The following is a 14629-nucleotide window of genomic DNA, read 5'->3' as shown; positions in this document are numbered from 1 at the left end:
GTAATCATGGAAAAATGGAAGATTATTCACTAACTACACCCATCCACATTAACTACATAAAAAATAATAATATAATCACTCTAGTTTGAATTATAATAACATAGGGAACATTTTCTTTTTTGCCCTTTCTCTTCCTTTTCATGGACATATTTTTGCTTCTTAAAACTAACACTGCTTAACCCAATCCAAGAAGAATAGTATAAACTATAAAGCTATAAGAGAATAGTTAATAACTTGACCAACAACACAAAAAGCTAGATACTGGTGCTCTTCAATAACCTCAAAACCATAATTTGGAACATGAAAAAAGCCTGATCTACAAAAATGGAAAAGTGTTATTATGACTTAAGAATCACATTTAGCTCGAGTGAATAGGCATTTTGGTCCCTGTCTTTGTAACCATTTTGCACATTAGTCCCTATTTTTTTGAAATGTAAAAAATAGTCCCTATCTTTGCATAAGTTTTGCAAAATAGTCCTTTCGTTAAATTTTAAAGTAACGCCGTTAGTGAGGTGCATCGTTGGCAATTTTAGTGCCACGTGGACTATCCAATGTGACACTAAAGTATGATGGGGCACCAAAATCTCAAACCTCTCTCTCTCTCTTGTGATTCTCTCTCTCTCTTGTGATTCTCTTTCTTTCTTTCTCTCTCTCTTTCTAACTATCCAAGTACCAACTACGAACACGATGGATGTTCACGAAGACACACTCAAGTACATGAATGATTTTGAGTTGTACGACTTTGTTGTTGATTAAATTTTGATCAGTTCATCAATTTGATCCGAGGGGAGAATGAAGATGCCAACTATGATCATTTTGGTTTTGACCTTATCAATGATTGCTTTGTTAACAATCAGCAGCAACCCCTTTCATCTCCTGCTAACCCTTTTGATCTAAACAACAACAACAATAATAATGATGTTGTGAATGTCTATGATCCAAGCTCCATATTCAGTTTCTTCTCTTGTTTTGATGGGGAGCTCAAGGGAGAAGGAGAAGAAGAAAATGATGGAGAACATTCTTCTGGGACAGCGACAACGAAGAATGCTGATGGCAAACCGAAACTAAAAACTGATAGGTCAAAAACTCTCATTTCTGAAAGGAGAAGTTGAGGCCGAATGAAGGAGAAACTTTATGCATTGCGTTCTTTGGTCCCCAACATAACAAAGGTAAGGGTCGCCATCCATTAATTAAGCCTTTTTAGATAAATTTTTCTATGAACACTTACAGAATAAGAAAATAACAAGGTTAAATGAATTGGACTTCTTGCATAAGCTCAATTCTTCTTCTATAAGTATTTATGGTCCAAACAAGACCTAAAAATGACACGGTTTTTATATATATTTGAGAGTGAAATGTAACTCATATAATTATGCCCACAGATGGATAAGGCTTCTATAATTGGAGACGCAGTGTCATATGTGCATGACCTTCAAGCTCAAGCTAGGAAGCTGAAGGCAGATGTTGCAGGATTTGAAGCATCCTTATTAGTGTCTGAAAATTATCAAGGATCAATTAACAATCCCAAAAATGTGCAAGTGATGGCCCGTAATATTAGTCATCCAAACTGCAAGAAAATCATGCAGGTTAGTTTGATAAAATTAAGAAGTTCTTGTAAGCACCATAAGTTAATTTTCAGTTAGCTTATGTATGTGCATGCATTATTGTAACAATATTTGTGCATGCTGGTTTGTAGGTGGACAAGTTTCAAGTGGAGGAAAGAGGGTACTTAGCAAAAATAGTGTGCAATAAAGAGAAGGGGTGGCTGCTTCACTGTACAGGGCCCTCGAGTCTTTTGTAGGTTTTAATGTTCAGCAAATAAAGAGAAGATTTCCAATGCTAGAGTCGTACCACGTGAATTATGAGATAGAAAGAAAGAGAGAGAAAGAAAGAGAATCACAAGAGAGAGAGAGAGAGAATCACGAGAGAGAGAGGTTTGAGATTTTGGTGCCCCGTCATACTTTAGTGCCACGTTGAATAGTCCACGTGACACTAAAATTGCCAACAATGCACCTCACTAATGATGTTACTTTAAAATTTAACAGAAGGACTATTTTGCAAAACTTATGCAAAGATAGAGACTATTTTTTACATTTAAAAAAAGATAGGGACTAATGTGCAAAATGGCTACAAAGATAGGGACCAAAATGCCTATTCACTCCATTTAGCTCCTATTCTACTCAATGTGGATTTCATAGCAAAGCCTATGTGCAAAACCTTAATTTGGCTAGGAGTGGTCTCTTGTTCTTAAATTCTTGAGACTTCTAATAACTAGAATTAAGGACAGTTCGCAATCCTTTATGCTAGCAAAGAACTACATCCAACTTAAAGTTCAAAAAGAAGGAAATGAAAAAAAAATTAAATTAGTAGACAACAAAAAATTACATTCAACACTCTAGTATGTCTATTAAGGCAGGAAAAAAAATCACCAAACGGCACAAAACCAAAAAAGGGGGAAAACAGAACAAAAAAACGCAGAAAAAAAGAGAGTGCTAAATAACAGGTACACTCTAATATGCTTGTTTTTCAATTCATTTGTCAACTGATTTCTGATTTATAAGCAAAATTCAGTGTCTAATAATAGAGTAAGACACCATATAGGTCACATCTCAGACACAAATAGGGTTCTGCCCATATCTTAGATACAGAGTTGTCAAGCATTAAACATAGGTCATATTGTTATCATTGTTAAGATTTACATTAAGAATGTAAAAATAGAAAAAGAGGCATTGAAGTTAACATTCTTAATATAGTTTAATGTTTCCTAACATGGAACAAGCACAACTTCACAATCAGGTGGTGAAAGGGATTGAGCTTGAGAAAGGAAAAAGGGAATGAATAAGTGAATGCTAGTGAAAGTCAAAGGTCATCTTGGGCCGCAAAGGACTATTTCACTCTCGTACAAGTCAAAATCAATGGCAGGTTCAAGAACCGATTGTAGCTCTGGCACAAACTCATAGGCCACTCCTTGACAGGAATTTCTATCCAAAGAAGATCTGGTACTTGGTCACGTGTTTAGAGGTTCACGACGTCCATCACTCACTCCCACTATGAAACCCTCATCAATAACTTCGAGCGTGCACTCGTCACCTAGTATTTGGATCCTGTACCTCTAATCCCTAAAGGACCAATCCATAATATACTAGAAATTGGTCACTCGCACGAATAGAACCTCTGGTAGGTCTCTCTGCACCTCCCCCACACAATCGCATTTGGGAACCTTCGAGACTTTTTCATGCTTATCGCAGATGAGAGGCTACTGAGGAGCTTTTATTTGGACTCAAAATTCATAGTTTTTTTTTTTTTTTTTTGCAGTGGGTGATGATTCGAGTAGCAACAAGAGGGTATATGAGAAAGGATTTGGGTTTGGTGGTTGATGAGGTTGGAATTGATAGTGACGTCAAGGCTCATCAACGATAGTGAGGAAGAGGAGGATGACCGAGTAGAGGTGTTGAGATACCTCGAGAACAAACGAACTAATTTGGTATAACCTTAGGTCACAAAAATTTGGAAGCGAAGAGATCTAGTGAGGGAAGTGATGAAAAAATTAAAACAAAAAATGAAATAATTATGATTAAATAATTATTTTCGTCCTTGAATGGGTAAATTATTGATAAATTTATCTCTGAAAGATAAAAATTTAATTTTTAATCCTTAAAAGTGTAAAAAGTACGAGAAATCTACCGTTAATAAAATAGTCTACGTGACATAGAGGGATGAAATTATCACAAAATTGATTGCCAACAAGGTCATATTTGATTGCCAACATATGAACATATTTGTCATATGGATGGTGGTATAGAAGTTTGCTTTTATTGTTGCTGTAGCAAGTGTAGAAATTACAGCACGTTTCACTTTCTCACGAATTGAGTGCAAACACGTGGCAGATGCTGTTGCCATTGGTTGTGGCGGGATCGAGATGGAGGAGCTTAGGCGAAGCGGCATTGGCGGCATGGTGGCAAAGATGATGGATGCCTTTAATCCAATGAACAAGAGCGATGCTGGAGGAGTAGTTGGAGGAGCGATTCCCAGCGAGAAGAAGAAGTAAAGTCAAGGAAGAGAGAGAGAGATTCCCAGTTGAAAGAAGAAAAGGCAAGAAAAAAAAAAGAATTCAACAGTTAAAAATAAAAAATTTATATGACAAATTTGTCCCTATGTTGGAAATCAAAGATGGTCATGTTGACAATTAGTTTTGAGACAATTTTATCCCTCTATGCCACATAGACTCTTTTATTAATGGTAATAAACAGAAGTTAACGGACGGATAGATTTGTCACACTTTTCACACTTTCGAGAACTAAAAATTGATTTTTCATCTTTTAGGGATGAATTTGCCAGTGATTTACACATTTAGGGACGAAAATGGTTATTTACACAATAATTATTTAAAGTTCTCAATGGTTCTAGTATAGCCGTCTGTACTTAACCATATTTTTTGTCAAGCGCCTAGTTAACTCTAACAATTTAGCATGGGTTATACAAACCGAAGTTAACTTTGACATTGCCATGGGTTAACAAAACCCTGGTTAAATAACCATAAGTAGAATCTCCATTTTTTGTAGTGTCTTTCTCATTAATGACTCTTGATTCAATCTTATATTTTGGAAAACACTTTTTGAGAGTCAACTTAGGGAACCATTTTGCATTTCAAAAACAGTTTCATAATGATCAAGATTCATTCATTTTTCATCATGGTTTGAGAAAGAACGGAGAAGCTTGAAGATATTGGGATTTGTACATTCAGATGTATTCAATCCTATTTTGAATTCTTTCTAGGTTCTAACCTTGATTAGGGTTATCAAGGGTTTGTGTGAGTCGATAAGGTTTCAACTCCTGGTCCTTCTCTTGTAGGGTTCAAGGGAAGAGTAAAATTTTAGGGAATTGCATGTACATAGTATTTGTACTTGGTTCTCTATTAGTGGAAGTTCTAAGAGGTCTTAAAACAACTGAATGTAGGTCCTCTTGAGAACTGAACTGGTATAAATTCTGAGTGTGGTTCTCTCTTTTTCTAAACCTTTGTTTTGTTAATCAATTTTGGTAATACAATTGATATGAAATAGCCATAAAACTCTATTTTTCATTGACTTGTGGATTCATTGTTTTCTTTGATTGAAAATCTTTTTATAACAAGTTTTTGAGAAAACCTTGATTACCATGAGGGGTAAGATTTAATTGGATTTAAATAATGATTTGGTAAATATGTCGAAAAAAAATCTATTCAACCTCTATTTTTAGATTCTTGTTTATTCTAACAAACAATTGATATCAAAGTTTTTCTGATCTTGAGGGACTAGTGAGAGAACCTAAGTGGGGAGGGAAATATAGAAATCAAAAACAAAGTTTGAGAAAAAAAAACTATTTTCAAAATACCCATCCTATTAGATAGTCTTCAACAATGTTTCACTACCATTACCTCTTGAATTCATAGGAAAGAACTACAAAATATGGGTCATGAAGAAAAGAGCTCGGTTGGAAGCTTATGATCTCTAGCAAGTACTAGAAACAATTAAACCACCAGCTTTGGAAGAAATCCCACTATTTCTCATATTATATTTCACAATGAGCAAGTTTCCAAAAGAGCCAAAGCTATGATTATCTTGCATGCAATCATGAATGATGATGTTTTTACGAGAATCTAAAATTTAGATACAACAAAAGAAGTGTGGGAGAAGCTTGAAAAAGATTTATTTGGAAATGAAAGGATCAAGCAAATGCAAGTTCTCAACCTTTGAAGCCTTGAAGATGAATGAGGCTAAAAACATAAAAGATTTCATGACTAGATTGATGAAGATTGTAAACTAGATCAAATTGAAGGGGGAGAAATGTTAGACAATATAATAGTTGAGAAAGTCTTGGTTATCTTGCACGAAAGGTTTGAATCCAATATTTCTTCACTTGAAGAGTCAAATGATCTCTCCAAGGTAAGTTTGACAGGCTAGGACTTGTAAATGGAGTGAATAGGCAATTTAGTCCCTGAGATTGTAACCACTTTGCATATTAGTCCCTAACTTAAATTTTAATTCATAATAGTCCCTAACTTTACATAAGTTTTGCAAAATAGTCCCTGTCGTTAAATTCTCAGGTGATGGCGTTAGTGAGGTGTATAGGTGGCAATTCAGTGCCACGTAGATTGTCCAACATGGCACTGAGGTCTGCATCTATAAATTCTCTCTCACACGCAAGGTTGCTTCTTCTTCCCCAAAAAAATTAGGGTTTACGAAGCTGCTGGTTGCTTCTTCTTCTTCTTCTTCTTCCCACACTGAGTTGCTTCTTCTTCTTCTACTCTGAGGCTCAGTCGCTGCTGCTTGTTCACTTGATTTGTCCATGTCTGCAAGTGGCAGCTGTTGTGCATTTTCTGGTAGTTTCATTCGGCAATGCCACCATGGAAGACGTGCAGCTATTCGAACTGCAAGAACAAGGAGGAACCCAGGAAGGTTATTCTATACTTGTGCATTACCCCAAACAGACCCAGATAACTGTCAATTTTTTCAATGGGTTGAAGAAGAAAACCAACTTTCTAATTCGTCTTCTGTCTCAAGAGAAACAATGGTAGTGGCTGATTTGAGGCTACAAATTGAAGCTTTGCAGAAGAAAATGAGAAATTTAACAAACATTGTGTTGTTAGGTTTTTCATTTTTAATTGTAATGTTAGTTTTAGGGGGAATGTATTTTAGGTAAAATGTGTAATAGCAGCTTTTGATATTGTAATTGTTGTTTTGCTGAAGAATTTTTAGTAGGAAGTAGCTTTTGTAGTGTAATAGTAGCTTTTGTTGCTACTGTCAATTGTTGTTTTGCTGAAGAATTTGTAGTAGGAAGTAGCTTTTGTAGTGTAATAGCAGCTTTTGTTGCTACTGTCAATTACCCATTTCAATTAAATATAATTTATTGGTGAAATTTGTTGCTGAAATTTGCAGTTTATTAAATATAATTTAATAAAAGAAAGAGAATTAGGTAATAAGAAGCAGCTCATAAAGTATGTTGGGATGGATTGTACTACTCCAACTCCAAATCCAACACAGTGTATAATTTATAAAAGAAAGAGAAGAAACATGATATCATTTCGAAGGGACAGCTTGAAATAAAAGAAAGAGAATTAGGTGATGGCACAAGAAAGAGAAGTTTATTAAATATAATTTGTTGTTATATAACTTTTTTAAGTTACTGAAGTAGCACTAAACTAGGTGGTCCTACTCCAACTCCAAATCCAACACAGTGTATAATTTATAAAAGAAAGAGAAGAAACATGACATTAAATCAATTTCACATAATATTTGACATCCCAAAGCATGGTAGTTAGAAGCAATTGTTCAGTAGGCCATAATGTTTACATCATTTCACATGCCAGTGAAGCTTTCAAAATATACAACTACACATCCTAATATCAAAATGCAACAAAAAATGCTTCTTCAGTTTTCTTCATCAGCAACCTTCAAAATGTAACAAAAAATGGGTCTTCAGCAACCTTCAGCAACCTTCAAAATGCAACAAAAAATGCTTCTTCAGTTTTCTGCATCATCTTTATCAACAACCTTCCTTTGTTTGGCTCTTGTTATGGTTAGCTTATTCCTTGCTATTGGTGGAACAATAGTTGCAGGGACCTACATGCAAATGCCAAACATGAATAATTGTAATATATAAAAATGGAGTGCTGCAACAAATTAGGTTGAGATAAAAATACTTTGTTGTGAAAAATATTTACCATCAACTCCATGTCACTATCTTGTGACAAATGAGGCTGAGATAAATTAATCTCCACCGGATCTTGTTGAACATGAGCAGCAGCTTCTTCAGCCTCATTCAAAGCTTGTTCATCTTGAGATAATAGGTGGTCATCCTCATTTGAAGTTGATGGTGCAACATATTTCTTTGGCCTAACAGGAACTCCAATATTTTTACAGCTTTTAATGTTATGATTGGTTTGGCCACACCTTCCACATGTAAACTCAGGCAATTTCCTCTTTAGCTTATGTCCTGTGACATTGTCCTCATTTACAGGTCTCCTTCTATTTTTCTTTGGCCTTCCTCTTTGGACCCTTTTATGTGGTGGAACAGGGTGTGTATACTGTGTCTGGGCCCAATATTGTGGTCCTTGGACTGGTTCAATAAAATGCTAGTATGTCTTATTATAAGCTTCTATTGACAGCCACTCATGACACATGTCCTCAGGCTTCCCTCCTTTGTGAGTTATTGTTGCAATGACATGTCGGCATGGCATCCCTACATCAAAGTTGTAAAATCAGCACACATGTAGGTTAGGAATGAAAAAAAAACTATAAAGAACACAACCTGTTAGTTGCCATACTCCACAAGTGCATGTCCATTCACCTAAATTGACCTCAACCTTATTCCCCCACATGTGGACCTCATATCTCAGGCCCATGTTATCACCACATCAAATGGGAGTCCATTGATTAGCAAAATGAAATTATTTTTCTAGTCTTTTATACTACACTGGACATAATGGTCCAGGCTTTCCAGAAAGTTTAACCTTGCGGGCAGCCATGGTTCTCATGATATAACTTCTAATTTCTTCAAGCATTGTGATAATAGGCTTGCATCTATACTGCAGAATTCTGGAATTGAATACCTCACAAGTGTTGTTGCATATATTGTACACCTTGGGTATTGCACTGAAGTGGGCTTTTGTCCATGCTTGTTTGGGCCATTTATTCAAATACTCCCAAGCCTGGCAGTTGATTGTCTTCAAATGGGCCATATGGCCTTCAAACTCAACAACAATAGTGGATTTTGCACATTGCCACACAATTCCTTTAAGTTCCTTGCTTTTCCATTGCTTTGTAAAATTTTTCCAAAGATGCAAGACACAAAATCTATGAGGTGCACCAGGCATGACTTCCTGTAAAGCTGGAATAAGTCCCTGAAAAATTACAGCAAAGTAGTAAATACTTCTGGACTAGTCCCTAACTTATGTCATTAACTTCAATTAAATACCTAACTTATGATAACAATTGCAAATCACACCATGTCATACCTTTTGCATGTCTAACATGAAATTCCACCCATTCTGTATGTAATCCCCAAGATCTTCATGCAAAAAAGTTAAAAACCATTTCCAATTGTCTTTGTTCTCAATGTCCACAACAGCATAAGCAATAACATAGATGTGGTTATTGCCATCAAGCCCAACAGCAGAGAGCAAGTTTCCTCCAAATGCACTCTTTAGGAAACATCCATCTAGACCTATGAATGGTCTACATCTAGCAACAAACCCCTTGTTACAGCCAGCAAGACAAATATATAGCCTCTGAAATTATGGTGGACCTTCTGGACTTGGCATTGTGTTGATCTTAACTGTTGATCCAGGATTGCTCCTCAATAATTCATGTGCATAATCAAATACTTTGGCATATTGTTTCCTCTCATTCCCTTCCACTAGTTGCTTTTCTTCTTTCATGGCTCTCCACATCTTTGTAACTTCAATGTGCACTCCAAACTCTTGCTTGAAATATTCCAAAGCTTCAACACATTTAAGGGTTGGCTGCATTCTGAGTTTGCCCTCAAGTTTACTGACCACCCATTGTCTATTTGCTTGTTTGTTGTTCACTTCTTTGCAGCAATTATGGTTATGCTTAAATGTCTTTATCTGAAAAGAGTTTCTAACTTCATTCTTTGCACAGTAGATTTCCCAATCACAAAATGCCTTCTTGCATTTTGCTCTAGCCCTCTGTTTATCATTCTTCTTCCACTTGAACTCCCTGCCCATCAATATGCTATACTCCCTCAAGGCAGATTTAAATTCACCTAGAGTACCAAACTCCATCCCTAATTCCAACTTCTGTTCACCAACTCCACTACTTTGACTATATTGAGGATAAACTTCAACATCCTCATCTTCATTATCACTACTAATGGGGATATGAAGCTCCTCTGAATGATAACCATCTGTCTCAACTTCAGCTTCAACTTCATTCAACATACAAGAGAAATTTATAAACCACTCAGCATCTGTCTCATCACTGTTAACTTCCTTTTCCTCCTCACTATCAGCAACATCTCTCTCTTCACCACCAGCATCTCTCTCATCACTAGCTTCAGCATCCCTCTGCTCACTACCATCTCTTTGCTCACCAGCATCAGTATCCCTCTGCTCACCACCATCAATGGTGATCAAGTAAAAATTAATCATATTAATTAATTATGGTAACCATGTCGGACCAAGTACAGATGAATTAAAACTTACCTTCCTCATGGCCAGCAACAGGTACATCATCTAAATCATCCTCATTCTCAACAGCTTTTCGAATTGGATCACATTCCAAGTACAACATCTGTGGGACTTCTTCTAAAATTGGATCTACTTCATGATGAAAATAAACATTTATCTCATTCTCATTTTCAAAAGCATCCCTAACTAAGTGTAATATATCTCCATCAGTTGTACAACTCCTTAACCCATGATTAAAATCTAAGTCCTTATCAATCAACCAAAAACATTCTCCTATATTGCTATACTTCTTACAAGCTTTCACCAGATCATATAAGATAAATGCATTCAGGCAATCTGCAGATATATCCTCCCAAACGTCAAATTCTCCACCTATATATTCAACCTTTCCATCACTGGCACGTGGAGTGAATCTTCCTCCATGGTGCAATACTAAAGTTATATTGTCATTCATTCTACACAATCAGAAACCGCAAACATTGTCATATATTAGGAAATAAAAAGCGCGAAGACGTTGACATTGTCAAAAAGCGCGAAGACACAATCAGAAACCAAAAACATTGTCATCTATAAAAGCAGAGCATCATAAACGAAAATAATAAAGGATCATAAACCTCCCTACGAAGCGCGAAGACAATGCAAATGAAACCCCTCAAACATATAAAACCCCAAATCAAACCACCAAAACAATGCAAACGAAATGAATGAAACCAATAACCTGACAAAAAGCGCGAACCCTCAATCACGAGAATGCAGGGGAGGGAAGAGCAAACCGCAAACAGTTAAAAAACCCTACAAGCAGTAAGACAGTGAAAGAGAAAATGGGTTTACTTCATTTTTGATTTCTTTTTAACCTAATTTTTCAATTCAGTCCTTGCCTTGCCACATAATATTGCTGACTTGGACTCAAACCTGCCACATTGGGATGCTTACGTTTGCCAAATAGACATTTGACTAACGGAGGAAATTAGATTTTAACAGCAGGGACTTATTTGCATAACGGAGGTAAAGTTAGGGACTATTATGAATTAAAATTTAAGTCAGGGACTAATATGCAAAGTGGTTACAATCTCAGGGACTAAATTGCATATTCACTCCTTGTAAATGCTTTTCCAGCTCAAGAACAAAGAAGAATTCTTAGACAAGAGGAAGCATCAAATATAGCTCTAAGAGTTAAACACAAAGGGAAGGTTGTAGTTACTACAAACATGTTGGTGATCACTCTAGAAATGATTCAAAGAGGAGATAGAATTTTACAAAGTATGGAATTTGCAAGAGAACTTGTCACAAGGAGAGTATTGTTGGTATAAAAGGAAGATACGCACTAGTGCAGAAAGCGCATTCTACGTTGGTTATTAATGACTTCCTATTTCGGTTCTGCACTGTCTTTGAAGCCGCCATTGTTGAAAGCAAAGACTTTTGACGATGGTCAGTTAACAACTGTCTTAGAATAGTCAACCATTCTAAGACATTTTTTTATTTGAAGACCGTCTTTGAATGAGACCATTCTAAGACGACTTTTAACTAAACACCATCGTAGAATGGTGCCATTCAACGATGGTTTTAACTTAAAAACCGACTTTGAATGATTGCACTCTACGACGGTGTTTACTTAAAAACCATCTTAGAATTCTCACATTTAAAGACAGTTTTTAAGTGTTGGATCAAGTGGCCTCGGAATAATTAAGAAAAAGGGGGGGGGGGGGACGGGTTGAATTAATTATTAATGTGTGTTTACTAATTAAAAATTATCCTTCTTAATATTACTAGATTCTATTAGGCTTTTACTACTAAGTTAAGAAAGTAAAGAACAGAAACAAAAACTTAACCAAAAGTAAAAACGACAATTAAAAGTACACAATGGAAATTAAAGAGTGTAGGGAAGAAGAAGACAAACACAAGATTTATACTGGTTCGGCCACAACCCGTGCCTACATCCAGTTCCCAAGCAACCAACAGTTCTTGAGATTTCTTTCAACCTTGTAAAATCCTTTACAAGCCAAAGATCCACAAGGGATGTACCCTCCGTTATTCTCTTTGAACAACCAAGTGGATGTACCCTCCACTTGAACTGATCCACAAGAGATGTACCCTCTCTTGTTCTCAGTATAAAAACCCAAGTAGATGTACCCTCTACTTGTGCCACAAAGGATGTACCCTCCAATGTGTTAGGACAAAGAATTCTCAGGATGTACCCTCTACTTGTGCCACAAAGGATGTACCCTCCAATGTGTTAGGACAAAGAATTCTCAGGCGGTTAGTCCTTTGAATCTTTGTAAGGGGAAACAAAAGATGTCTCAGGCGGTTAGTCCTTTGAAATCTTTTGTTTAAGGGGAAGGGAAGAATCAAAAGAATTCTCAGGCGATTAGTCCTTTGAATTCTCTTGGGAGAGGGAGAAGGGAGACACAAAAGAACTTAGACAGTTAGTCCTTCGATTCTTTTGGCAAGAGGGAGAAGGAATGAAAAAAAAGAATAGCACAAGTTTTTGGTCAATGAACTTTTCTTGAAAGAGAAAGTATTGGACAAAAACTTTTAGAAAGATGAAGAGAAATGAATCAGAAAGTTCTGTAAAAAACGTTATTGAAATTCATGCCATGGTCACATATTTATAATCATTTGATGACTCAAGTTAAAGTTTGTGACTCTTTGGCTATTTCTTTAAAACTAGTCACCTTTTAAAAATTGTGACTCTTTTGAAAACTAGTCACTTAAAAAGTTGTGACTTTTGAAAAAATATTCAGAAACAAGTTACTTTAAGAATTGTGACTTTTGGAAATTTATTTTTCAAAATCAGTCACTGGTAATCGATTACCATTATAGTGTAATCGATTACACATCAAAAGATGTGACTCTTCATGTTTAAATTTGAAAATCAAAATGTTTAGAAACACGGGTAATCGATTACAATTATTGTGTAATCAATTACACAAGTTTAAAATGATTTGAAAATGTTTTATCACTAGTTGTGACTCTTGAAATTTGAAATCTAAAGTTTTAAAACATTGGTAATCGATTACATGCTCATGGTAATCGATTACAACTTTGTAAATCAGTTTTGAAAACAATGCTGGCTACTGGTAATCGATTACTACCTTCTGGTAATCGATTACCAGAGAGTAAAACTCTTTGGTAAAAGATTTTGTGAAAAATTCTTGTGCTACTCAATGTTTTGAAAAACTTTTTTAGTACTTATCTTAATAGAGTCTTCTCTTGATTCTTGAATCTTGAGTCTTGAATCTTGATCTTGATTATTCTTGAATCTTGATTATTCTTGAAACTTGATTCTTGAAGCTTTTTGACTCCTGATTCTTTGGAACTTGCTTAACTCTTGATTCTTTGGCGTCATCAAAATAATCTTGGAAGATATTGCTTCCACATTAAGTATTAGCCGTTGTTGAATGCTTCCATTCTAGGATGATGTTTAGTTGAAAACCGTCTTTGAATAAGACCATTCTAAGACAGTTTTTAAGTAAACACCGTCCTAGAATGCTATAATACAACGACGGTTATTTGTTAATAATCGTCTTTGAATGCGTTCCATCTAATTATAAGTCGTGTTTCTGTTCCAGTGCACCTATTTCACCAAACTTGATTATAACAGTGAATATAAAATGAAACATCCACAACAAAACAAATTACAGAAAATAATACAAATAATTCAGCTGATTATGATAGCACCTTGGACATATAAATAAATAAATGAATCAAATTCCGAGAGGCTTCATAAAGTGCTTCCTTAGGAGTTAAACTTCCATATGTCCATATTTCGAGCTCTTGTTTTTGGATTCCCATTCACATTAGAACGCATTCTATGATTTACATTTGGAACAACCATAAATGTGGCATCATATGCTAATCACAGGACCAAAAGCATTATTAAGAGGCCATAAGGATGGGAAGAAGTTGTTCACTAAATCATCAGACCATACTCGAATTCTGTTAGTAGAGGGTAGTTCCACCTTCAATACAAATGAAATAGCAATACTGCTAGTGAACTATTCATCACTTTTTCATTCATTTTTTTTTATTATCAATGGTAGACATTTATACATTGATATTCCATATAATCAACTATAGACTAATAGATAATAGTGTCACTAATATCTTCTTGTATACAATCATTTTGTATCCTATCTTTTCTTGTATGGCCACACATTCATTTAATATACCTATTTCTAACACTTACAGTATGCAAGGAATACACCAATAGGAGAGGCACAACCAATATACATTTGTCTGATATCCCAAAAAAGCGTGATATAATATAGATATCATTCTAAACAGGTAGACTATCACTATTAGAACCATGAACATAAATAGCATGGCCTTGGGTTTTGAAGCTCTGTGTTTAGCTAACAACCATAACTTCGTCTTAAAGTTTCATGTTGGGTTTCAGTTTAGCTTGGGGTTTTAATAGGGTTCAACTGCTTGATTTTGGTTAGG

The 14629-nt window shown here is 35.6% G+C and overlaps 1 protein-coding gene and 1 pseudogene across 1 annotated transcript; one reads left to right on the top strand and one right to left on the bottom strand.

Annotated features, from left to right (window-relative positions):
* Window positions 1-687: 687 nt before the first annotated feature.
* Window positions 688-4048, top strand: LOC100807482 (transcription factor FER-LIKE IRON DEFICIENCY-INDUCED TRANSCRIPTION FACTOR-like; annotated as a pseudogene).
* Window positions 4049-8446: 4398 nt separating this feature from the next.
* Window positions 8447-10147, bottom strand: LOC102662821 (uncharacterized). Its single transcript, XM_006575877.2, has 3 exons — window positions 9283-10147; window positions 8993-9201; window positions 8447-8878 (listed from the first exon to the last, which is right to left on the bottom strand). Exons 1-3 carry the CDS (start codon window positions 10145-10147, stop codon window positions 8447-8449), a joined length of 1506 nt encoding a protein of 501 aa, XP_006575940.2.
* Between the last annotated feature and the right edge of the window lie 4482 nt (window positions 10148-14629).

This window comes from Glycine max, chromosome 2, assembly GCF_000004515.6.
Source record: "Glycine max cultivar Williams 82 chromosome 2, Glycine_max_v4.0, whole genome shotgun sequence".
Lineage (NCBI taxonomy): Eukaryota > Viridiplantae > Streptophyta > Magnoliopsida > Fabales > Fabaceae > Glycine > Glycine max.
Note: the sequence above shows the minus strand (reverse complement) of the source record. Positions and strands in the feature narration are given on the sequence as shown.

Bases quoted from the DNA above. Each gene is read 5' to 3' on its own strand.
- LOC102662821 (XM_006575877.2), bottom strand. From the start codon at position 10,147: ATGATTAATTTTTACTTGATCACCATTGATGGTGGTGAGCAGAGGGAT. The intron at 9,202-9,282 runs GTCCACCATAAT...GACCATTCATAG, and splicing joins CACAATGCCAAGTCCAGAAG to GTCTAGATGGATGTTTCCTA. The intron at 8,879-8,992 runs GTATGACATGGT...GTAATTTTTCAG, and splicing joins TCATGTTAGACATGCAAAAG to GGACTTATTCCAGCTTTACA.